Here is a 26,305-nt window from a genome sequence, read left to right on the forward strand (position 1 = left end):
ATTAGGTGAAGTTGCACAATTTCCCACGGCGCACCAGACAATATCTCACGGCACGGCACAGTGGTTGAAAAACACTGCCCTGGACAAGTCGCCACCTCAACGCAGGGACAACACAGATAACATTCACATTCACACACTAGGGGAGAACATGCAAACTCCACATAGAAAGACCCCGAGCCCGGGGATCGAACCCAGGACCTTCGTATTGTGAGGCACATGCACTAACCCCTGTTCCACCGTGCATTGTAAAGTGGCTCCAGTTTAGTCATGAATAAACATACACAAAGAAAACTGGTGATCCTAAAGGTGGTCATTTTATTCGCATAGAGTACAGAAAACACTGGCATATCCTCCAATGTTACTAAAAACAAGGTGCAAAGATCCTCTCATTTCATGCTCACCACCGCATCGTCCCTCTCCACGGGGAATATTATAATTTCCTTAATGATCCGCTTGGCGATAACGTCGTTGTTTGCGGACAACATCCTCCGTGACATCAAATCGAATGGCCCCCCTAAATTATACACACAAAGCTTTTATTAGGATGGGTTTCATGTGCAAAGTTTTCAAAAGAATACACCCCGCTTTCATCTATTGGCGGGGAACCTCAACGCTCTCCCGTGTTGCAGCGAGGCCCTTTGATCACATTTGAAAGCATACGCACCGTCGACATCCAGCAGCACTCCTCCCGCTTCTGTCACTATAACCGCCCCCGCCGCGATGTCCCAGCAGTGGATCCCGATCTCAGAGAAGGCCTCCGCCGCCCCGGACGCCACCAGGCACATGTTGGTGGCGGCAGTCCCCGACCCACGGAGCCTGTGTGTATAAGGGCAAATGGTACAAATTAGCCGCAGAAAAAGCGAGGAATAATAAGAAAAGAGCTTTGATGTTTTAAGGCGAGTGGGAAAAAAACAAGTACGTGGTTATGTTTTTTTTTTTTTAAAAAGACAAGTTACAATTTTAAATGCTACACAAGAAATTTACAGTGATTTTCAACTGAAATGAATAGCTTGTTTTACACCTTTTCCATGGCCAAATTCAAGCACCTTTTAAGGACTTTCAAGATCAATTTTCCAGTTTTTCCAGTACCCTACAAAAGGCGAAAACCAGTGTGAATCAATCTATAGCCTTGTTGTTTGAGGTCACCAAATGCTGTCTGTAGGAAAAATACGGAAAATCTGCTAAAACCTCATCCTAACATTGAACCAGCAGTTATCATTAACTGAATGGGGCATAGAAAATGAAGCAGTTTTTCTGTAGACTATACAATGTCATTGGTGTTTGCAAACGTTGTTTACTTGTTTGTTTGTATCATCATCATCATCATTCATGTAAACATCATTCTTTACAAGAAATAACATTCATTATTATTAATTATTAATTATTATTATTCGAGAGGAGCCAGATGAGGTGGTTCGGGCATCTGGTCAGGATGCCACCCGAACGCCTCCCTAGGGAGGTGTTTAGTGCACGTCCGACCGGTAGGAGGCCACGGGGAAGACCCAGGACACCTTGGGAAGACTATATATCCCGGCTGGCCTGGGAACGCCTCGGGATCCCCCGGGAAGAGCTGGACGAAGTGGCTGGGGAGAGGGAAGTCTGGGCTTCCCTGCTTAGGCTGCTGCCCCCGCGACCCGACCTCGGATAAGCGGAAGAAGATGAATGGATGGATGGAACATTAATTATTGTTTACTTGTTTGTTTGTATCATAATTCATGTATAGATCATTCCTTACAATAAATAATAGAGATGTCCGATAATATCGGCCTGCCGATTAATGCTTTAAAAATGTAATATTGGAAATTATCGGTTTTGTTTTTTTTATTATCAGTATCGGTTATTTTTTTTTTTTTATAAAAAAATTTTTGTAAACTAAAATCAACATAAAAAACACAAGATACACTTACAATTAGTGCACCAACCCAAAAAACCTCCCTCCCCCATTTACACTCATTCACACAAAAGGGTTGTTTCTTTCTGTTATTAATATTCTGGTTCCTGCATTATATATCAATATATATCAATACAGTCTGCAAGGGATACAGTCCGTAAGCACACATGATTGTGTGTGCTGCTGGTCCACTAATAGTACTAACCTTTAACAGTTAATTTTACTAATTTTCATTAATTACTAGTTTCTATGTAACTGTTTTTATATTGTTTTACTTTCTTTTTTATTCAGGAAAATGTTTTTAATTTATTTATCTTATTTTATTTTATAAAAAATTTTTAAAAGTACCTTATCTTCACCATACCTGGTTGTCCAAATTAGGCATAATAATGTGTTAATTCCACGACTGTATATATCGGTTGATATCGGTATCGGTAATTAAAGAGTTGGACAATATCGGAATATTGGATATCGGCAAAAAGCCATTATCGGACATCCCTAATAAATAACATTAATTATTATTGTTTACTTGTTTGTTTGTATCACAATTCATGTAGACATCATTCCTTACAACAAATAACATTATTGTTTACTTGTTTGTATCATAATTCATGCATACATCATGTTCATTAAAACGACAACCTCCCGGCATGATGGACCGATGCACCACTGTCCTCTTGGGGGCGACCCAGATCCGTATCTACAACAACTTAATGTAAGGGCTCGTGCAAAGCCAACTGATCAAGCGTGTAGCTTTCATTTTTAAGGAAACTTATTTTATTTTTTTCCATTTTATAAATAGCTTTTTGAGTCAGACTGCCGAGAAATATGATGAACATTTCCAAGCATTTCCAAGCACTTCACCCAAAATTCAAGCATTTTTCAAACCTTGAAAACACAACATTAAAATCCAAGCATTTTCAAGGTTTTTAAGCACCCGTACGAACCCTGTTTTCTATTTCGTCCGCAGTTATACGGTCTTGGCATTAGGGAGCAGCACATTTTGACATTTCAAGAAAGAAGCACAAACCCGTGCACTGGGATGCGGAGAATCCTCTGCATGGTGGAGAAGATTTTGTTGACCGTTTCTGCGTTCCTGTTTGTACCGTGTTCACAGACGATGATGGATTTATGAATATCTGCAGTGACAGCATGCCACGAGGGTTAGTATAAAGGTTGCGGTGCCAGTATAACGCATTTCCACGGGTTACCTGTCACGTCCGACACCTGTATGCGCTCGTCGTCGCAGAAAGCTCCTTTCCCTTTCCTGGCTTTGTACATCTTGTCTTCAAAGCAGCTATAGACCACGCCAAACTCCAACTGCAAACATTTGTTGTTACTTTCTCCATCCAACAAGGTAACTAACAGATCTGCAGACTTAATGAGTGCGTACCTCCTTTTTGACTGCAAAGGCGATGGACACGGCCACAAATGGGAACCTGTGAACGTGAGAAGGCAAGAAGGAATCTTAAAGGGGAACTCCACTTTTTGGGAATTTTGCCTATTGTTCACAATCATTATGAGCGACAAGAACATAAGTCTTTTTTTTTTGCTAGGATTTTAAAGATGATAAAAAAAATACATGCAAGATGCGACTAACGGGAGTCACCGTTGTAGCCTTCAAAGCCCTCTACAACAACTTCAAAACCCTCTATCAACGTTTTATACACACGCTGCAAGTATATATTTAATGTAATGACAGATACATTCATAACAATATGTAATATGTACAATATTTACCGCATTTTGGTTATTGTAAGCAATACCGGAACCTATTTCCTCAGCGGATTTATTTCTGTTTCCATAGCAGCGCACTTCCGACTTCCGGCAACAAATGTGTGTTCCTACTTCTGGAAACAAACGCGAGTGTGGTCTAACCATGGCAGACTTGTTAACAGACAACGAAGACGACTTTTTTATGACAAATGATGATTCACAACCTTATCTTTTTGAAGCTGAATATACAGAGGATGAACTGCTGGTTATAGAAGCGAACACAAAGAGAAGCTCAAACGTTGGCGCAAAATCAATGTGAAACGTCCCCGGCCAGCTGGACCAAACGCACAACTGTCCCATCGATTGAGTTACTATAATATTGATCATGATCGTTATTACAATTACAGTACATGCACTGTCCACCCAGCATTGTACAAACCCTGTTTCCATATGAGTTGGGAAATTGTGTTAGATGTAAATATAAACGGAATACTGTCATGATCTGTGGTCCGGATCATGTTTTGTTTAGTTATGCTGTTAGTTTTGGACTTCCTTAGTTCCTGGTTTCACTTCCTTGTTTGAGTTTGTTTTGTTTCCATGGTTACCCATTACTTTCACCTGTTCCACGTTTGGACTCACACACACCTGTCACCAATCATGTCACTGTTATTTAAGCTTATCTTTGTTCATCACTCGTTCTGCCTGCATTGTCGTTATGTCACACCGGTTCATGTCTCGTTTTGACCAAGTAAGTTTCCATGTCCATGTCCTAGTTTCTGTTAATTAGCAGCTTCTTGTGTTTTAGGCACACTTGCCTTTTTTGGTTGTATTTTTGTGTTTTGTGGTAGTGAGTGATTTATGTCAATAAATCCAAGCCTACCTCCACGCTGTCGTCCGGAGCCGTCTCTTTTGCGTTGGAAGAACAACCCCGCAGATAGCTGCGACCCCCACGTGACAAATACAATGATTTGCAGATCCTTTTCAACCCAAATTCAATTGAATGCACTACAAAGACAAGATATTTGATGTTCAAACTCATAAACTTTTTTTTTTTTTTGCAAATAATATTTAACTTAGAATTTCATGGCTGCAACACGTGCGAAAGTAGTTGGGAAAGGGCATGTTCACCACTGTGTTACATGGCCTTTCCTTTTAACAACACTCAGTAAACGTTTGGGAACTGAGGAGACACATTTTTTAAGCTTCTCAGGTGGAATTATTTCCCATTCTTGCTTGATGTACAACTTAAGCTGTTCAACAGTCCGGGGGTCTCCGTTGTGGTATTTTAGGCTTCATAATGCGCCACACATTTTCAATGGGAGACAGGTCTGGACTACAGGCAGGCCAGTCTAGTACCCGCACTCTTTTACTATGAAGCCACGTTGATGTAACACGTGGCTTGGCATTGTCTTGCTGAAATAAGCAGGGGCATCCATGGTAAAATTCCAAAAAAGTGCAGTTACTCTTTAAAGGAATTTGTCATTGAGGTCGGGAAAGTTGCAGTGAAACAATGTTGTAATTTCAATAGGGCTGTCAAAGTTAACGCAATAACGTGTTAAGTATAATTTCCTTTAATGGACGCACATTTTTTTTTAAAGTGCAATTAACGTGCATGCGTCCTGACTCCTTCTCATTCTGTAGTGTGGGAAATGTAATGGCGTTCAATTACTTTTGAGCCACAAGCGGGAAAATAGTGAGCAGAAATGCACAAAGGATAGATTATGCAAAATCTCAGATCCAAAGCCATGGTACTCGTTCTTCCGACAAGACAAGACCATTTTTTTAAGAAAGACGGTAAAGAGGAAGTCCGGAGTCACTTTTTGAGGAGACTTTCACGTCATCAAAACATGTTAAAACACCGCTTTTCATACCTATCACACACTTTCGACTTTACAATAAAGATCTGCGTCAAATCCAGTTTACCATTACAAAATAAAAAATCATCTTACTTTACAATTATGTTTTCTAATGTAATGGATATTTCTACCAAAATAAATATTTTTTTGGCAGCTTGAAATAAAGTACAGTATATTCTTTTATAACCTGTTCTGATTGGTAGTCCGCAATTACAGAATGTTTATCAGGCTGAATATTACATTGTAAAAATTAATAGAGAAGTTTAAAAAACTTTCATGCAGAGATACGAATTCCATAAATTTGTACAACATGAATTGTAAAGAATAATGGAAGCATTCATTCAGGTAGAAAATCACAAATCACATGACCAAACATCTTCTACAAACCAACCATGATGGTAACAATCCACATGTTGGGTTGTTTATTTGCGAAACTGGTATCTGAACATGGTGTATCTCCTCTCCTCTGAATGCAAGTGCTTCGACAGCAGGAATACAAATTTGTTATTCCTGCAAAATACAACATCTGGCAAGACACCAACGTACTGCAGGTAATTATTTTTAATGAAAGCGTGTTTATGTCCATTATGTGTTGAGCGGTTTAAAAACCGCATCATTAAAATAAAACGCAAACTAATTGTCCAGTCATGGTAATAAAAACTTGAACATGATGATGGCATGATGATGTCAGGTGAGGCGGGGCCACACCTGCCATCATGGAAAGAAAAAAAAAGTAAAAAGAAAAAAAAAAAATTAAATTGTTATATGTGTCCAGTGATTATACTATAAAGTTATTTCCCATTTAACTTCACTAGTTTTAGATAATTTGTATTCAAAATCGCTGAATTTTCACATTTGCCGTTCAAATACTGAGAAGAGACTTGCGGTGAGTCAGCAGCCAGTTGAGCCTCACCATGGATTGCGCAATGACTCGGCTAACTGCTGGCCTGCTGTGCAGTGAGACCGTATTGCTATATGAATTATATTATACATTTCCATAGTTTAGTTAGCTGAGGTATATAATGTACAGTGTATTTTGTCAACAACTGTATGTGTGTAATGTATTTCTTGTGCTGAGCAATCATAAAACGGCTGCGAAGACGCACTGGCTGAGGCTCGCAGTAATCCCGCCTCATGGTGGTAGAGGGCACTAGTGATCCCAGGGAACATTTTTGCGACTACTCGGCTGCAGAATAAGTGACAACAAGCAGCAACAGTTAGCGATTGTTTATTTTTTTCTCTCGCCTGGACTTTTAACATGGAGGATTACATATCTAAAATAAAACAGTTTTTGTTATGCCCGTTTTATTGTGGACTATTACTGACACCTTGTGGCGATGGGAAAATGCTGTTTGGGCACTTCCGGTTTACGATGTTAGTTCAGTTCATGAGACAATAAGAAGTAGACAAGTTGTGTTACCTCTTACAAGCCTTGGAAAAGATAAGTCTGTAAGTAAACTGTTTAACTTGTTTATGTGGCTCAATATGAAGGTGGAAAGTGGCTAATTTTGATAGTAAGATGTGTATTGAAAAACGATTTTTGTGCACTAATTGAATTGATGTTTGAGGACTTAAAATGGCTGCCGGTGGTGTATTTCCACCATAGAAATAGTTTCAACACTCAGCAGTGTTTGTTTGATGGTGGTGCTGTGTATTTGTGTGGAGCTGATGTTTACATATTGTGTATTACATTTCAGTGTGTTGATTGAATCATATAGCTTATGCATTCTCATTGTGTGTATTTCAGTTTTACAAAAAAAAAAAAAAAAGTCCAGTGCAAGACAAAGCAAGATCAACAACAATAAAGAGCCTAAATGGATTCATCAGCTTTGGAACTTTATTAGAACGTCCTGGATTGGTTGCTAGCTGTCTGCCAAGCTGTATAACCTCAACACATATAGTGAGGGCAGAACAGTTTTCTAGACTGGACTTTCAATCAAAGCAGGAGGTAATAATTAAAGGAAGATCTCCATCGAAACAGAGAGACTTTTAAAACTGAAGAAAGATAAGGAAGACTTCTATAAACAAGTCATCGATGCTTTTGTTCAGAAGGAGCGGCGCATGGACTTCATTTATAAGTAAAGGTAAGACCATAATAACGTTTTTTTATTAAATGTGCTTTTTTGTGTGCTACAGTTTGTATGTGTAAAGTTAAAGTTACGTTAAAGTACCAATGATTGTCACACACACATGGTGTGGTGAAATTTGTCCTCTGCATTTGACCCATCCCCTTGATCACCCCCTGGGAGGTGAGGGGAGCAGTGGGCATTTTTGGTGATTTAACCCCCAATTCCAACCCTTGATGCTGAGTGCCAAACAGGGAAGAATGCTGGTATGAGCTTTTAAACATAAGCCGTTAACTGCTGCCAATCAAATGGTGAATAAGATACTCTTTAGGGTTCATATGTTTGTAAATCTGACTGTGATGAAGTCAGTGCCTCACCAGCCATCAACCTCACCGCATGTCACTGGAGTTAACAATGAACAAACTGCGATATTGTGATTAAAAAGTTTGACAGCCCTAATTAGGAAGTGATGTAGAACAGTGTGAGTGTGTCCCAAGTAAGTTTGTTTTCTAATGTTTCTATCACTGTGGATCGGCAACAGCATGGTTCAAAAATATTTGTTTTCCCATTTTGTATTTTGATTTACATAAAATTAATATACTTTTTCATTGCTACACAAGGATACTTGATACAACTTTGTACTTCAACATGAATGAAACTGGTACTGTTCTGCGACTTTTGGCTGTGTTACACAGCGGTGTCTTACCCATGAACAAAGTTGGTGGTTCCATCCACAGGGTCAATGATCCATGTAGGTTTGTCGGTTAGAATGCACGGTTTGCCCTTTGCCACCGACTCCTCTCCTATAAAACTGCAGAAGGGATGAAAAAAAAAAAAACAGTTGGTTAATTGTTTTCCCTTTATTTGACTAGGTAAAAACTCGAACCCGTGTTGCTCCTGCAACTGAGTGTCAAGATTCCTCCTCTGGCTGCTTGCCCGGACACGCCCCTGCACGTGCTGGGCGCAGCACACCCACACAGCGACAAGGCTGCAGACAATCATGCATTAGCGCACCTGCACCTGACAAGAGGGAGCGGCATAAAAGACCAGCGAAGCCAGGAGACCTTCGCCAGAACGTAGCCAATCTCCCCTGAGTAAGCATCACGTCTGGCACTTGTTCCTTGCTCGCCTTTTTGTGCTTTCCCTTGATCCCGACTTGATGTATTCTGTGTTTTCCACAGTGTCTTCTGTGATCGTGTCTTGCCTCACGACCTCCTCCCAGATCTTTGCTTGCCTTCCCCGATCCTCGACCACTGCTTGGACCCGGACATCGTTGCCTCTCTCCAGCCCCCGACTGCTTGCCTCCCTGCCTTCTCCCTTGGATTCGACACGCACCGACAACACCCTCTGGTAAATTCCACTTTGTTAATTCTACACATTGTCCGCCTTCCTTCACTAGTGGTAGCCTACACACCCCACATATTCATCAAAGGTTTTAAAAAACCTTCTAAACCGCAGTTCTGCCCTGGTGTTGCCTCCTTCCCTTTGCCTTGTATACAACACTCTTTTGCAAAATGAACCTGGCCCAGAGGGCAGCAAAAAACAGGTTTCATAAATACATAGAGCAACAAAAACAGGAGCAGTCGCACAGTATAGTGAAAAGTACAAATTACTTACAACTTAAACAGAAAAAATACGCAATAAGTAAACATTTTTCAATAAAAACAAGTTCAGTGCCCAATAGAAACAGCTTCTCGATCCTTTCAAAATGGCCTCAAAATTCTCCCAAAGTGATGAGTTCTGTAATTCCTTCCATGACCGCGGCGCAGCAAACCTGAAGGCTTTTTTACCGACACCTGTGTTGGCTCTAGGAACCAACACGCCAAGGATGTCTTGTGACCTTAAACCGTAGCGACTGGAGTGTCTCCGCATAAAAGAACATAAATAAGGTGGAACCAGAACAAGAAGTGATGTATTCAGTGGTACTTTAACTTTAACTTAATGTATAAAAAGAAACATCCATCGAGAAAATCTGCGGCCTGACAAAGATGGAATGTTTGCCGTTGCACCCAAAGTGCATTGGTGGGTGGACAAGTTTGCTACAACCAGAAATAAAACGTACGGTAAACGTGAGTGATATACGGCATCCAGTTTTTTTCTAATAAGTGTCGGTTGCATTCATAAAAAGCAAGTCTCCATAGTCTAGCAAAAGCATAAAAGTGGTCAGGGTAAGGCATTTCCTAACTTGGCGGTTGCGTGGCTCAGTTGGAAGAGCGGCCCGTGCCAACAAACCTGAGGGTTCCAGGGTCCGACATCCTAGTCACTGCCGTTGTGTCCTTGGGCTAAACCAGGGGTCGGCAACCCGTGGCTCCGGAGCCGCATGCGGCTCTTTGATCACTCTGATGCTGCTCAGCTGCATACTTGCTGACCCCCCCGATTTTCCTGGGAGACTTCCGGATTTCAGTGCCTCTCGCAGAAAACTCCCGGGATTAATATTCTCCGATTTTAACCCTTACTATATTAATAATGACGTGCCATGATGGTACAGCATAAAGCGCCCTTTACAATCTGTATAAGCAGCGTGCCAGCCCAGACTCTTATTATATGCATTTTTGGCTTGCACACGTAAGTGACAGCAATGCATACTTGGTCAACAGCCACACAGGTTACACTGACGGTGACCATATAAAACAATTTTAACACTCTTACTAATAATGCGCCACACTTTGAACCAAAACCAAACAAGAATGACAAACACATTTCGGGAGAACATCTGCACCTTAACACAACATAAACACAACAGAAAAAATACCCAGAATCCCATGCAGCCCTGACTCTTCCGTGTTACATTATACACCCCTGCTACCACCAAAGCCCGCCCCCACCCTAACCCTGTTCCCTCACACATCAACCCCCCCCTCTGTGCGTCGGTTGAGGTGGGCGGGGTTTGGTAGCGGGGGTGTATAATGTAGCCCGGAAGAGTTACGGCTGCATGGGATTCTGAGTATTTGTTCTGTTGTGTTTATGTTGTGTTACGGTGCAGATGTTCTCCCGAAATGTATTTGTCATTGTTGTTTAGTGTGGGTTCACATTGTGGCGCATTATTAGTAAGAGTCTTAAAGTTTTTTATACCGCCACCGTCAGTGTAACCTGTGTGGTTGTTGACCAAGTATGCCTTGCTGTCATTTACGTTGGCAAGCCGAAGCCCCATACAACTTGTGGCTGGGCCGGCACACTGGTCGCAGTGGCCGCCAAATGATGTACCATCACGGCACGTCCGAGAGAATAGTTGCCCTGAAATTTGTAGTCTGCCGGAAAAATCGGGAGGGTTGACAAGCATGACGCTATCAAGCGCCATTCATATAAAACCCGCGGGCCGCACTAACATTCAAATTTCATATTAAGGTGTGGGCCGCATGTCTGAGACCCTTGGTTTATACACAGCAAAAAGCAAAAAAAAAACTTTGTATGCGGTGTTATTTCATTTTAAATTTCAAAAGATTTTTGTGGCTCCCATTGTTTTCTTTAATTTGTAAAACTGGTCAAAATGGCTCTTTGACTGGTAAAGGTTGCCGACCCCTGGGCTAAACACTTTACCCTACCTGCTCCCAGTGCCACCCACGCTGGTGTAAATGTAACTTAAATATTGGGTTTCACTATGTAAAAGCGCTTTGAGTCACGAGAGAAAAGCGCTATATAAATATAGGACCAACAAGACTCACGCATAGGTGTCCTCTCCAAATTCCTGTTTGAGGGAGTCGATGATAATTCTCTCCACCCTCTCGTCAGTCTTGGTGACCAAGTCGACGGTGGAGCTCTTGGTCATCACCTTTATTTCACTTTCGCTGGCTTTCCTAATTTCCTGCACATACACAAAAACAAAAGATGGCAGGTTTTTTTCTCTCATTTGTCAGAATTTCCCGCGTTTTGTTGTCATTGCACGGATTCCCAGATGACTCAAAACGTACCGCCCCGGCCTTTCTCGCCACTTCCACGGCGAAATCGTACGCCCTCTGCCACGGGTCCGCCATCGTTTCGTCCGCTTTTCTTTTCCTTCACCGCAAAATTGAAAACAAGCCAGTTCAGTGCATGAAAGTCTGCTGCATGCAAAACCAGGCAAACATTTGTGTGAGGCTCATAAAGACACCTGATCTTTCACAAAACAATGCATTGTACAACTGACTGACATCCTGCAGAAGAAAGCTTCCCGAGACACGCCTCTTTTAGGAGCACCAAACTGTACAAGCTAAAAAAAATAAAAAAAATAAAAAGATCAGTTAACTGAGCAGTTCATATAATAAGCTTTGGCTCTAGTCTAAAAATAGCTCACTTCAATAGACTACATTGTAATATAACAGACCAACAGCTTTACCTTGAGAATTGATGGTTCACGCAGTGGAAACCTCTTCTGACTTCTGGCGCGCCGTGCTTTGAGAAATGAACCTTTAGGTGTGTCAGCCGAGGATGGCTGTCGGAAAAGTACTAGCACCGCCTCAGACAAAAAAACACACCTCAGACAATATGCAGCAGCATTTGGCCACATATCAATGTAAGCAAGTGGAAAATTTTCTCCTGAATCATCTCACTGCTGCACACGCTACGGCTCGTTTGCAATCACAACCACGCCGAGAGAATATTTTCAAAATATGTTGTGGCACAAGTCATTTTTGCACATTTTTTTTTCGATAATATGATACAGTATCAAAATGTAGTGGCGACAATATAAGACTTGTGTTTGCATTAAAGGCAGGCAAGGCTCGTTCAGACATGCCATTCTTTCCGCACTTTGCATTGACTCAGCCCTGATGTGCAAGTCTTCTTTTGCCATCCAGCGTGAGTCAACACATCTGGCACAAATGTTACATCCAGTCTGCGGAGGCCGAATAAACTAATATTGGTTAAACCGGGGGTCGGCAACACCGCCCTAGTGGCTCCTTGGAGCTTTTTCAAAAATATGTAAAAATGGAAAAATATGGGGTAAAAATATATTTGTTGTTTTAATATATTTTCTATAGGAGGACAAACATAACACAAACCTTCCTAATTGTCAGAAAGCCCACTGTTTAATATGTTTGTTTATGCTTCACTACAAATTTCGGCTGTGCTTGAACTCATCATAGTTTGTTTACATGTGCAACTTTCTCCGACGCTGCCACAGAAAGACGTGTTTTATTGATTGATTGATTGAGAAGTTTATTGACATCTTAAATAATTGAATCCATGTAATGCTTTAACCCTTGTGTAATGTTCATATTGTTGTTACTCAGCCAGCGTTTGTGGGTCTGATGGACCCGTTGCATGTTGTGGCTTTTAATGCCTCACAATCAAACACTTTTATGTTAAAATACTGAACTGATGTTTACCTTATCCCAATAAACATCTGGGGCCGTATTTATCAAGCGTCTTAGAGTGCCATTTTACACTTAAGTCCTGAGAACTTGCGAAATTTAGTCCTACTCTCAAACTTAAGAATAAAAGCTATTTATCAACTTTCTTAAAGGGGAACATTATCACCAGACCTATGTAAGCGTCAATATATACCTTGATGTTGCAGAAAAAAGACCATATATTTTTTTAACCGATTTTCGAACTCTAAATGGGTGAATTTTGGCGAATTAAACGCCTTTCTATTATTCGCTCTCAAGAAGCAATCCGCCATTTCTCAAACACCAAGTCAAATCAGCTCTGTTATTTTCCGTTTTTTCGACTGTTTTCCGTACCTTGGAGACATCATGCCTCGTCGGTGTGTTGTCGGAGGGTGTAACAACACGAACAGGGACGGATTCAAGTTGCACCAGTGGCCCAAAGATGCGAAAGTGGCAAGAAATTGGACGTTTGTTCCGCACACTTTACCGACGAAAGCTATGCTACGACAGAGATGGCAAGAATGTGTGGATATCCTGCGACACTCAAAGCAGATGCATTTCCAACGATAAAGTCAAAGAAATCTGCCGCCAGACCCCCAGGAAAAGAGAGCGGATGAGGGTATGTCTACAGAATATATTAATTGATGAAAACTGGGCTGTCTGCACTCTCAAAGTGCATGTTGTTGCCAAATGTATTTCATATGCTGTAAACCTAGTTCATAGTTGTTAGTTTCCTTTAATGCCAAACAAACACATACCAATCGTTGGTTAGAAGGCGATCGCCGAATTTGTCCTCGCTTTCTCCCGTGTCGCTGGCTGTTGTGTCGTTTTCGTCGGTTTTGCTTGCATACGGTTCAAACCGATATGGCTCAATAGCTTCAGTTTCTTCTTCAATTTCGTTTTCGCTACCTGCCTCCACACTACAACCATCCGTTTTAATACATGCGTAATCTGTTGAATCGCTTAAACCGTTGAAATCCGAGTCTGAATCCGAGCTAATGTCGCTATAATTTGCTGTTCTATCCGCCATGTTTGTTTGTATCTGCATCACTATGTGACGTCACAGGAAAATGGACGGGTGTATATAACGATGGTTAAAATCAGGCACTTTGAAGCTTTTTTTTAGGGATATTGCGTGATGGGTAAAATTTTGAAAAAAAACTTCGAAAAATAAAATAAGCCACTGGGAACTGATTTTTAATGGTTTTAACCCTTCTGAAATTGTGATAATGTTCCCCTTTAAGTCTAAGAATCACTCCTAATCTCCACGATATTTAAGAGACTTTCAGAGGTGTCCGAAGTGGTTAGGAGTTGCCAGCGGGTGATGGCACTGAGGCGAGAGAGACGTGTGCGAACGTTCAGGGAGCGGAAGCTCTACTGACAACAGTGTCTCCTCCTCTCGCCAGTTTGGTTTTCTTTTCGATTCCATGTTGATTTCTGCAGGTGGCTGCAGTGGGCTAGTATACAGGTAAAAGCCAGTAAATTAGAATATTTTGAAAAACTTGATTTATTTCAGTAATTGCATTCAAAAGGTGTAACTTGTACATTATATTTATTCATTGCACACAGACTGATGCATTCAAATGTTTATTTCATTTAATTTTGATGATTTGAAGTGGCAACAAATGAAAATCCAAAATTCCGTGTGTCACAAAATTAGAATATTACTTAAGGCTAATACAAAAAAGGGATTTTTAGAAATGTTGGCCAACTGAAAAGTATGAAAATGAAAAATATGAGCATGTACAATACTCAATACTTGGTTGGAGCTCCTTTTGCCTCAATTACTGCGTTAATGCGGCGTGGCATGGAGTCGATGAGTTTCTGGCACTGCTCAGGTGTTATGAGAGCCCAGGTTGCTCTGATAGTGGCCTTCAACTCTTCTGCGTTTTTGGGTCTGGCATTCTGCATCTTCCTTTTCACAATACCCCACATATTTTCTATGGGGCTAAGGTCAGGGGAGTTGGCGGGCCAATTTAGAACAGAAATACCATGGTCCGTAAACCAGGCACGGGTAGATTTTGCGCTGTGTGCAGGCACCAAGTCCTGTTGGAACTTGAAATCTCCATCTCCATAGAGCAGGTCAGCAGCTGGAAGCATGAAGTGCTCTAAAACTTGCTGGTAGACGGCTGCGTTGACCCTGGATCTCAGGAAACAGAGTGGACCGACACCAGCAGATGACATGGCACCCCAAACCATCACTGATGGTGGAAACTTTACACTAGACTTCAGGCAACGTGGATCCTGTGCCTCTCCTGTCTTCCTCCAGACTCTGGGACCTCGATTTCCAAAGGAAATGCAAAATTTGCATGGTTGGGTGATGGTTTGGGGTGCCATGTCATCTGCTGGTGTCGGTCCACTCTGTTTCCTGAGATCCAGGGTCAACGCAGCCGTCTACCAGCAAGTTTTAGAGCACTTCATGCTTCCTGCTGCTGACCTGCTCTATGGAGATGGAGATTTCAAGTTCCAACAGGACTTGGCGCCTGCACACAGCGCAAAATCTACCCGTGCCTGGTTTACGGACCATGGTATTTCTGTTCTAAATTGGCCCGCCAACTCCCCTGACCTTAGCCCCATAGAAAATCTGTGGGGTATTGTGAAAAGGAAGATGCAGAATGCCATCCATCCATCCATCCATCTTCTTCCGCTTATCCGAGGTCGGGTCGCGGGGGCAGCAGCCTAAGCAGGGAAGCCCAGACTTCCCTCTCCCCAGCCACTTCGTCCAGCTCCTCCCGGGGGATCCCGAGGCGTTCCCAGGCCAGCCGGGAGACATAGTCTTCCCAACGTGTCCTGGGTCTTCCCCGTGGCCTCCTACCGGTCGGACATGCCCTAAACACCTCCTTAGGGAGGCGCTCGGGTGGCATCCTGACCAGATGCCCGAACCACCTCATCTGGCTCCTCTCGATGCGGAGGAGCAGCGGCTTTACTTTGAGCTCCCCCCGGATGACAGAGCTTCTCACCCTATCTCTAAGGGAGAGCCCCGCCACCCGGCGGAGGAAACTCATTTCGGCCGCTTGTACCCGTGATCTTGTCCTTTCGGTCATAACCCAAAGCTCATGACCATAGGTGAGGATGGGAACGTAGATCGACCGGTAAATTGAGAGCTTTGCCTTCCGGCTCAGCTCCTTCTTCACCACAACGGATCGATACAGCGTCCGCATTACTGAAGACGCCGCACCGATCCGCCTGTCGATCTCACGATCCACTCTTCCCTCACTCGTGAACAAGACTCCGAGGTACTTGAACTCCTCCACTTGGGGCAAGATCTCCTCCCCAACCCGGAGATGGCACTCCACCCTTTTCCGGGCGAGAACCATGGACTCGGACTTGGAGGTGCTGATTCTCATCCCAGTCGCTTCACACTCAGCTGCGAACCGATCCAGTGAGAGCTGAAGATCCTGGCCAGATGAAGCCATCAGGACCAAATCATCTGCAAAAAGCAGAGACCTAATCCTGCAGCCACCAAACCGGATCCCCTCAACGCCTTGACTGCGCCTAGAAATTCTGTCTATAAAAGTTATGAACAGAATCGGTGACAAAGGGCAGCCTTGGCGGAGTCCAACCCTCACCGGAAACGTGTCCGACTTACTGCCGGCAATGCGAACCAAGCTCTGACACTGATCATACAGGGAGCGGACCGCCACAATCAGACAGTCCGAAACCCCATACTCTCTGAGCACTCCCCACAGGACTTCCCGAGGGACACGGTCGAATGCCTTCTCCAAGTCCACAAAGCACATGTAAACTGGTTGGGCAAACTCCCATGCACCCTCAAGGACCCTGCCGAGAGTATAGAGCTGGTCCACAGTTCCACGACCAGGACGAAAACCACACTGTTCCTCCTGAATCCGAGGTTCGACTATCCGGCGTAGCCTCCTCTCCAGTACACCTGAATAGACCTTACCGGGAAGGCTGAGGAGTGTGATCCCACGATAGTTAGAACACACCCTCCGGTTCCCCTTTTTAAAGAGAGGAACCACCACCCCGGTCTGCCAATCCAGAGGTACTGCCCCCGATGTCCACGCGATGCTGCAGAGTCTTGTCAACCAAGACAGCCCTACAGCATCCAGAGCCTTAAGGAACTCCGGGCGGATCTCATCCACCCCCGGGCCCTTGCCACCGAGGAGCTTTTTAACTACCTCAGCAACCTCAGCCCCAGAAATAGGAGAGCCCACCACAGATTCCTCAGGCACTGCTTCCTCATAGGAAGACGTGTTGGTGGGATTGAGGAGGTCTTCGAAGTATTCCCTCCACCGATCCACAACTTCCGCAGTCGAGGTCAGCAGAACACCATCCGCACCATACACGGTGTTGGTAGTGCACTGCTTCCCCTTCCTGAGGCGGTGGATGGTGGTCCAGAATCGCTTCGAAGCCGTCCGGAAGTCGTTTTCCATGGCTTCCCCGAACTCCTCCCATGTCCGAGTTTTTGCCTCCGCGACCGCTGAAGCCGCACACCGCTTGGCCTGTCGGTACCTGTCCGCTGCCTCAGGAGTCCCATGAGCCAGAAGAACCCGATAGGACTCCTTCTTCAGCTTGACGGCATCCCTCACCGCCGGTGTCCACCAACGGGTTCTAGGATTACCGCCACGACAGGCACCAACCACCTTGCGGCCACAGCTCCAATCGGCCGCCTCGACAATAGAGGTACGGAACATTGTCCACTCGGACTCAATGTCCAGCACCTCCCTCGTGACATGTTCAAAGTTCTTCCGGAGGTGGGAATTGAAACTCTCTCTGACAGGAGACTCTGCCAGACGTTCCCAGCAAACCCTCACAATGCGTTTGGGCCTGCCAGGTCTGTCCGGCATCCTCCCCCACCATCGCAGCCAACTCACCACCAGGTGGTGATCGGTAGAAAGCTCCGCCCCTCTCTTCACCCGAGTGTCCAAAACATGAGGCCGCAAATCCGATGACACAACTACAAAGTCGATCATAGAACTGCGGCCTAGGGTGTCCTGGTGCCAAGTGCACATATGGACACCCTTATGCTTGAACATGGTGTTCGTTATGGACAATCCGTGACGGGCACAAAAGTCCAATAACAAAACACCACTTGGGTTCAGATCCGGGCGGCCATTCTTCCCAATCACGCCTCTCCAGGTTTCACTGTCGTTGCCAATATGAGCGTTGAAGTCCCCCAGTAGAACGAGGGAATCACCCGGGGGAGCACTCTCAAGTACTCCCTCGAGTGAATCCAAAAAGGGTGGGTACTCTGAGCTGCTGTTTGGCGCGTAAGCGCAAACAACAGTCAGGACCCGTCCCCCCACCCGAAGGCGGAGGGAAGCTACCCTCTCGTCCACCGGGTTGAACTCCAACATGCAGGCTCTGAGCCGGGGGGCAACAAGAATTGCCACCCCAGCCCGTCGCCTCTCACTGCTGGCAACGCCAGAGTGGAAGAGAGTCCAGCCCCTCTCGAGAGAACTGGTTCCAGAGCCCTTGCTGTGCGTCGAGGTGAGTCCGACTATATCCAACCGGAACTTCTCTACCTCGCGCACTAGCTCAGGCTCCTTCCCCCCCAGCGAGGTGACGTTCCACGTCCCAAGAGCTAGCTTCTGTAGCCGAGGATCGGACCGCCAAGTGCCCTGCCTTCGGCTACCGCCCAGCTCACATTGCACCCGACCTCTATGGCCCCTGCTATGGGTGGTGAGCCCATTGGAGGGGGGACCCACGTTGCCTCTTCGGGCTGTGCCCGGCCGGGCCCCATGGGGACAGGCCCGGCCACCAGGCGCTCGCCATCGTGCCCCAACTCCGGGCCTGGCTCCGGAGGGGGGCCCCGGTGACCCGCGTCCGGGCGAGGGAAATCTGAGTCTCGGTTCTTGCATTTCCATAGAAGTCTTCGAGCTGCTCTTTGTCTGATCCCTCACCTAGGACCTGTTTGTCTTGGGAGACCCTACCAGGGGGCATGGAAGCCCCCGGACAACATAGCTCCTAGGATCATTGGGACACGCAAACTCCTCTACCACGTTAAGGTGGCAGCAGAATGCCAGACCCAAAAACGCAGAAGAGTTGAAGGCCACTATCAGAGCAACCTGGGCTCTCATAACACCTGAGCAGTGCCAGAAACTCATCGACTCCATGCCACGCCGCATTAACGCAGTAATTGAGGCAAAAGGAGCTCCAACCAAGTATTGAGTATTGTACATGCTCATATTTTTCATTTTCATACTTTTCAGTTGGCCAACATTTCTAAAAATCCCTTTTTTGTATTAGCCTTAAGTAATATTCTAATTTTGTGACACACGGAATTTTGGATTTCATTTGTTGCCACTTCAAATCATCAAAATTAAATGAAATAAACATTTGAATGCATCAGTCTGTGTGCAATGAATAAATATAATGTACAAGTTACACCTTCTGAATGCAATTACTGAAATAAATCAAGTTTTTCAAAATATTCTAATTTACTGGCTTTTACCTGTATATAGAGCCACCCACACCAGTTTCAAATTAGTTGCCTAATTAATGAATTGGAAAGAAAAGGAAACATATTTTTGATTCATTGCCAATATTGTTTGTTTTGTATTATTTTGTAGTTTATTGTCAAAATATACACTCCCATTGTCCACTTAAATATTTCTAAGATATTTCTTTATTCTTAGACAAGGGATTCCCTTCCGTGGTTGGTCATTTCTACGGAGACAGAAATGACGTCACCTAAAATTCCGTTTACGGCACATAGTGATGTCGTAATTCAGCGCTAAGTGTGTCACTTAAGATTCAGTCCTACACTTCGCTGAAAGTGTGAGTAAGACACTTGATAACTAACTTTTAAGTGCGGCTTTCAGCGAAGAATTTCTTTACTCATAAGTCAACTCTTAGCAGACTTCTTAGGAGTAATTCTAAGACGCTTGGTAAATACGACCCCTGTTCAGTATTTTAACATAAAAGTGTTTGATTGTGAGGCATTAAAAGCCACAAAATGCAACGGGTCCATCAGACCCACAAACGCTGGCTGAGTAACAACAATATGAACGTTGCACGGGAAATTTCTCTGCCAGTTTCTGCATCCCACAGGGATTCTTCTTTTGTGTTCCCACACAAGGTTGCAACATTGTTTGTCAACACTGTCTGCTCTCATTTTCTCGCACATTTGCCCCTCTGATGTTCTGTGTACCTACACTCTGTCCTCCTCCTGTCTAGGCCTGCTGTGTGTGTGTGTGTGTGTGTGTGTGTGTGTGTGTGTGTGTGTGTGTGTGTGTGTGTGTGTGTGTGTGTGTGTGGTACACAGAACATCAATTTCCACACTTCTATTTACCCCGGGTCCAGTGGACCCGGACATTTTATATGTAATAGAAATGTGTAGGGGGGGTGTGTGGTCATTAAATATGTATTCTGATATATGTTCTTCACAGAAAATGAGCCAAAGTCAGTGAGTCTTAGTTTGAAAAATGTATTAATTGTGTCATTTTTCTTTTAATAAAAATGGTTAAAAAGGCAAATGGATGGCACAAAAAGCCAAAAGGCTTTTTATACCATACCATACCAACTTTATTTATAAAGTCCTTTAAAAAACAACCACAGTTGAAGAACAAAGGGCTGTACACCACACAAAGAAATACTGGCAAAGGACAGACTAAAAAATAACATTCAAAACAGAGGTAAAATACACATTGAAAAAGCAAATACAAATTATCTTAAGGACAATTTGTTAGATAAAAAGCAGTTAAAAAGTTAAAAACAGTTTAAAGTCTCATGCCAGGTTAAAAGGCCAGTGAATAAAAATGGGTTTTAAGAAGGGTCTTAAAAGTAGCCAAAGAAGGGGCCTGTCTCACATGGAGAGGTGATTAGATCGTTCCAGAGTTTGGAACCCGCAAACAGAAAAGGCTCTGTCCCCTCTAAGCTTGCGCTTTGATTTGGGTACCTCCAGGGGCCAGCTGATCAGCTGACCCGAGGGACCGGGTGGGAGCATAGAGTTGGAGCACCTCAGAGAGGTAAGGTGGGGCAAGACCATGTAAGTAAATAATTTTCAAATGGACTCTAAAAGACACAGGCAGCCAGTAGAGGGAGGCTAAAACAGGAGTAATGTGCTCTCTTGCCACTCCTGCTTTGTCTCATGTTTGTCCACCAAACGTTGTATGCTGTGTGAATACACAAAGGTGAATTTTGTTGATGTTGACTTGCGTGGAGTGTTAATAATCGATGCTAACATGCTATTTAGGCTAGCGGTATGTACATATTGCATCATTACGCCTCGTTTGTAGGAATATTTGAGTTCATTTAATTTCCTTTATTTATGTCCTCTGTGTATTAAGTTTGTATTTGCATGTCTCAAGACACATTATCTGTATGTAATATTGGCTGCATTTCTCATAGTTGTTTGTGTGCCATGTTGTTCCAGACCACAGCTAAATATTGTAATAAATCCATTAAAAGACGACAGCCTGTCCTTTCCTTTAATTTGGACACACACATCTATACCTTTGGCCATTCTAAGCTATTCATTTCCAGGAGTTATCCCACCTTCTGAGACATTTACTTAATGTGTTGCCTTCATTATAACACTTACATAAGGCTTTTTATGGCTCCAGACAGATTTGTTTTTTGTATTTTTGGTCCAATATGGCTCTTTCAACATGTTGGCACATGGGTTAAAGGTTGGTGCAAGCAATGAGCAAACTTCGGCTGCGACACTGGACTCTGAGCAATTAGGATGAAGGGATTTCTAGAACGTTCCGCCAGGAGCCGAAAGCAGCGTGAGATTGCTCTAAAAAAAACGTTCAAGAGATAAAGCCGAGGGAGGTAATAGGACGAGTAAAACAAATACATTAGTCTTGCTGTCTTCCTGGCAGCTCCAGTATGAATAATTGATCCGGAATGACGGATGTTTTGGATGCTGACCTCCTGGGATTCACAGCTGTAATTGAGGCCAACCACCCTCATGTCGGTCAAGGTCGGGGGTGTGTCTTGGAAAGGTGTGCAGGATTCTTCGCTCTTTCCTCCTGTCTCCGCGGCTTTTTGAAAATGTATTATTCAACAGCGAGAATCAAGGTGATGTGCATGTCGTACCAGGCTGTCAATTATAGGATCATGTGTTTTTAGCAGATTCAAGACAGTTATTTAAATCATTAACGTTTCAGGCTAACTAGTTAAAAGTTAAAGTACCACTGATAGTCTCACACACACACTAAGTTTGGTGAAATTACTCTCTGCATTTGACCCATCCCCTTGTTCCACCCCCTGGGAGGTGAGGGGAGCAGTGAGCAGCAGCGGTGGCCGCGCTCGGTAATAGTTTTGGTGATTTAACCCCCAATTCCAACCCTTGATGCTGAGTGCCAGGAACAATAACAGTTGCTATACTTTAACTTGTTTTGTTATTGTGGTTAGGTAGTGCAGCAAGTTAAGCAAACAGTGTTTTTTTTGCATCATTTTAACAATTATGATAGCTTAGCATTTTTAGCAAACTATGTTTAATGTTAAGATAATGTTGCCAACCTGCAGAATGTGGCTTGGCATTGTCTAGCTGAAATAAGAAGGGGCGTCCACGAAAAAGACATTGCTTGGATGGCAACATATGTTGCTCCAAAACCTGTACATACCTTTCAGCATTAATGCTGTCTTCACAGATGTGTAAGTTACCCATCCCTTGGGCACTAATACACCCCATACCATCACAGATGCTGGCTTTTAAACTTTGTGCCTATAACAATCTGGATGGTTCTTTCCCAATTTGAAATGTGGACTCGTCAGACCACAGAACACTTTGCCAGTTTGCATCAGTCCATCTTAGATGAGCTCGGGCCCAGCAAAGCCGGTGGAGTTTCTGGGTGTTGTTGATAAATGGCTTTCACTTTGCATAGTAGAGTTTTAACTCGCACTTACAGATGTAGAGACAAACTGTAGTTACTGACAGTGGTTTTCTGAAGTTTTCCTGAGCCCATGTGGTGATATCCTTTACACACTGTTGGTTTTTGATGCAGTACCTCCTGAGGGATCGAAGGTCATGGGCATTCAATGTTGGTTTTCAACCTTGCCGCTTACGTGCAGTGATTTCTCCAGATACTTTGAACCTTTTGATGATATTACGGACCATAGATGGTGAAATCTCAAAATTCCTTGCAATAGCTCGTTGAGAAATGTTGTTCTTAAACTGTTGGACAATTTGCTCGCGCATTTGTTCACAAAGTGGTGACCCTCGCCCCATCCTTGTTTGTGAATGACTGAGCATTTCATAGAAGCTGCTTTTATACCTAATCATGGCACCCACCTGTTCCCAATTAGCCTGTTCACCTGTGTGATGTTCCAAATAAGTGTTTGATGAGCATTCCTCAACTTTCTCAGTCTTTTTTGCCACTTGTGCCAGCTTTTTTGAAACATGTTGCAGGCATCAAATTCCAAATGAGCTAATATTTGCAAAAATTAACAAAGTTTACCAGTTCAAACGTTAAGTATCTTGTCTTTGCTGTCTATTCAATTGAATACAGGATTTGCAAATCATTGTATTCACTGGTTTTATACATTCTTAACTCTCACAGTGTATAAATGGAACCAAATGGATCCAACACAGTCAGTTACAGACCTTGTAACAGTCAATTTAGACCGGCCTAAAATCCACTGTGAGAACCACTGTAAAACCGTAGTCAAACTGTGGCCACAGTGCAGGGAGAAGCCACTGGAGGTGAGAACATCGGTCTTAAAGTATAAATCGACATTAAAACAGGTCAAACGATGTCAAAAAAAAGGTCAAATTTTTTTAGAACGCATCATGACACTAAAGTCTCACCCTTTCCATTTTCTGAAACTTGGCAGCCCTGCATTTCAAACGATAAGACTTTTAAACAATAGTGTAGCTTGGCATGATGAGGAAAACTGTGAAACAATAGCATAGAATGTGTAGACATAGCATGTCCTACTGTTACCGACTATGTGGAATTATAGCAGTTTGCCGCGTTGTAATATTGCAGAGTGTGCTTTCACACCAGCAGAGGAATTCATAAGATAAAATGAATGTTTATAAACGCTACCACATGACACAAGATTTTTTTTTAAACGCATCAATCAGTAAGCAATTATAATTTTCAGAATCCCACCCTTTTTTGTTTCCTGGTGACAATATTTAAATGTGTAATAGTTAGGGGTGGGAATTAATAGTATTCTTCCGATTCCACTTTCGATTCTGCTTCTTATTTGAGAAAAAAAAAGAGAACTGGGTGACTGGCATCAATTTTGTTTAGTTTGAAGATAACCTTGACCTTACAAAGACTACAGTTAGGTCTGAAGAGGCACATAGCAAAGAAAAAAAAAAAACTTTTGAAAATAAATATAATAAATAAATATTCTTCTATAGAATTTAACAAAAATAATACGTGGAAATTACACAAGAATGAAACACTTAGTAACATTTTAAAAACTTTTAAGAGTTGTCATCTCCCTATACTAGTGAAACTCAAAATAGTACTTTGGTTTCTCTATATTTACAAGGAGAAACCATCATATACATAAAGTGCAACTCAATGTATTTCAAGTAGAGACGGACTGACGATATTATCGGCCGATAAATGCTTTAAAATGTAATATCGTAAATTATCGGTGTCAGTTTCAAAATTATCTGTATCGGTTTCATAAAGTAAAATGTATGACTTTTTAAAACACCGCTGTGTACACGGACGTAGGGAGGAGTACAGAGTGCCAATAAACCTTAAAGGCACTGCCTTTGCGTGCTGGCCCAGTCACATGATATCTACAGCTTTTCACACACACAAGTGAATGCAAGGCATACTTGATCAACAGCCATACAGGTCACACTGAGGGTGGCCGTATAAACAACTTTAACACTGTTACAAATATGCGCCACACTGTAAACCCAAACAAGAATGACAAACACATTTCGGGAGAACATCCGCACCGTAACACAACAAAAACACAACAGAACAAATACCCAGAACCCCTTGCAGCACTAACTCTTCCGGGACGCTACAATATACACCCCCCCTACCTCCCCACATCAACACCGCCCACATCAACCTCCTCATGCTCCGTCCCAGATTCCAAGCTGCTGTTTTGAGGCATGTTAAAAAAAATAATGCACTTTGTGACTTCAATAATAAATATGGCAGTGCCATGTTGGCACTTTTTCCATAACTTGAGTTGATTTATTTTGGAAAACCTTGTTACATTGTTTAATGCATCCAGTGGGGCATCACAACAAAATTCGGCATAATAATGTTTTAATTCCACGACTGTATATATCGGTATCAGTTGATATCGGTAATTTAAGAGTTGGACAATATCGGAATATCAGATATCAGCAAAAAAGCCATTATCGGACATCTCTAGTTTAGAGGTAGCCTTGACCTTACAAAGCTTACAGTGAGGTCTGAAAAGGCACATAGCACCGAAAAAAAACTTTTGAAAATAAATATAATAAATAATTGTTCTTCCATAGAATATAACAAAAATAAAACGTGGAAATTACACAAGAATGAAACACTTAGTAACATTTAAAAAAAAATTAAGAGTTGTCATCTCCCTATACTGGTGAAACTCAAAATATTAAAATGGTTTGTTTAGATTTACAAGGAGAAACCATCATATACATAGCATGTAACTCAATATATTTCAAGACTTAATTAGGGCTTACAGTTTATGAAACATTTGAATTTAAAATCTCAGAAAATGTGGAGTCTTCAAAAGCTGTAAGCTATGATCATCAAAATTATAATAAACAAAGGCTTGACATAGCTCACTCTGTAATGAGTTAATAGCTCAAATTAGTAGTTGAATTGCTGACATGATTGGACTTTTACACCATATTGTGATTGTATGAGTATTACACGTATGATGGAAATGGCTGAGTGAAAATACGGTTGCTGGAAAACATGCACCTTTTCTCCGACTACTATTGAACATTCACCTCTTTAAAACATGGAGCGTGTACTGTGGCAAACCGGTTCAAGCTTTTGATCACAACCTATTTGCTGCTTGTCTGTTCTGTGTGTACGCTTCCCCGCCGCGATCAAATAGAGGCTCGCGGCAGACATGAACTGGAGCGAGTACTTAATACCCCCCTCGGATTCAGTCAAAATGTGTCTCTCGTCTTGCTCATTTAAATGAGAAGGCATTCATTTAAATTGAACAAGTAATAGCGCTGACATGATAGGCGCTGAGTTAGTGCCTGTAGTATTTACGGCAGATGACGTGCTTGTGGTACTGCTGCTGGGTGCATGATTTTACTATTATTGTAAATAGCACTGTTGCAATCTTCTCTTGTAAAACACTGGGAACCGGTTTAGAACAAGAACCGGTTTTCGATTGCCATTCCTAGTCATAGATGTAAAACTCGACAGTGGTGGAAAAACACAGAGATATTTTGAGTTATTGCCAACTTGTCTGAGGTCTTAAAGGGGAAATTCACTTGTTCCCCTATCATTCACAATCCCAATGTGAGACAAGAAGTTAGAACACATACGTATTTCTTTTTTTGTGCATTCTAATTATTAGTGGTTGGGGGTGTGGGGGGGTGGTAGCCATCCA

The 26,305-nt window shown here is 42.9% G+C and overlaps 1 protein-coding gene across 3 annotated transcripts; it reads right to left on the reverse strand.

Annotated features, from left to right (window-relative positions):
* Window positions 1–292: 292 nt before the first annotated feature.
* LOC133609554 (inositol monophosphatase 1-like) lies at window positions 293–12,027 on the reverse strand. Of its 3 annotated transcripts, none has more exons than XM_061965232.1 (10): window positions 11,842–12,027; window positions 11,657–11,715; window positions 11,438–11,522; window positions 11,192–11,331; window positions 8,236–8,340; window positions 3,285–3,330; window positions 3,103–3,211; window positions 2,922–3,030; window positions 665–816; window positions 293–514 (listed from the first exon to the last, which is right to left on the reverse strand). In XM_061965232.1, the coding sequence occupies exons 1-10, from the start codon at window positions 12,010–12,012 to the stop codon at window positions 387–389; spliced, it is 1,104 nt and encodes a 367-aa protein (XP_061821216.1). In that variant the 5' UTR covers window positions 12,013–12,027; the 3' UTR covers window positions 293–386. The 3 variants fall into 3 exon arrangements, with proteins under 3 accessions (XP_061821216.1, XP_061821218.1, XP_061821217.1); XM_061965234.2 differs by having other exon boundaries at window positions 11,617–11,715; window positions 11,842–11,874; XM_061965233.2 differs by lacking the exon at window positions 11,657–11,715 and having other exon boundaries at window positions 11,842–11,893.
* Window positions 12,028–26,305: the final 14,278 nt, after the last annotated feature.

Source organism: Nerophis lumbriciformis, linkage group LG07, assembly GCF_033978685.3.
Source record: "Nerophis lumbriciformis linkage group LG07, RoL_Nlum_v2.1, whole genome shotgun sequence".
In the NCBI taxonomy this organism is placed as follows: Eukaryota; Metazoa; Chordata; class Actinopteri; order Syngnathiformes; family Syngnathidae; genus Nerophis; species Nerophis lumbriciformis.

Excerpts from the sequence above, each read along its gene's own strand:
- LOC133609554 (XM_061965232.1), bottom strand. The coding sequence starts at position 12,012 with ATGTGGCCAAATGCTGCTGCATATTGTCTGAGGTGTGTTTTTTTGTCT. Across the intron at positions 11,332-11,437 it reads TGGCGAGAAAGGCCGGGGCG|GAAATTAGGAAAGCCAGCGA; the intron begins GTACGTTTTGAG and ends GTGTATGTGCAG. Across the intron at positions 817-2,921 it reads CTCCGCATCCCAGTGCACGG|GCTCCGTGGGTCGGGGACTG; the intron begins GTTTGTGCTTCT and ends TTATACACACAG.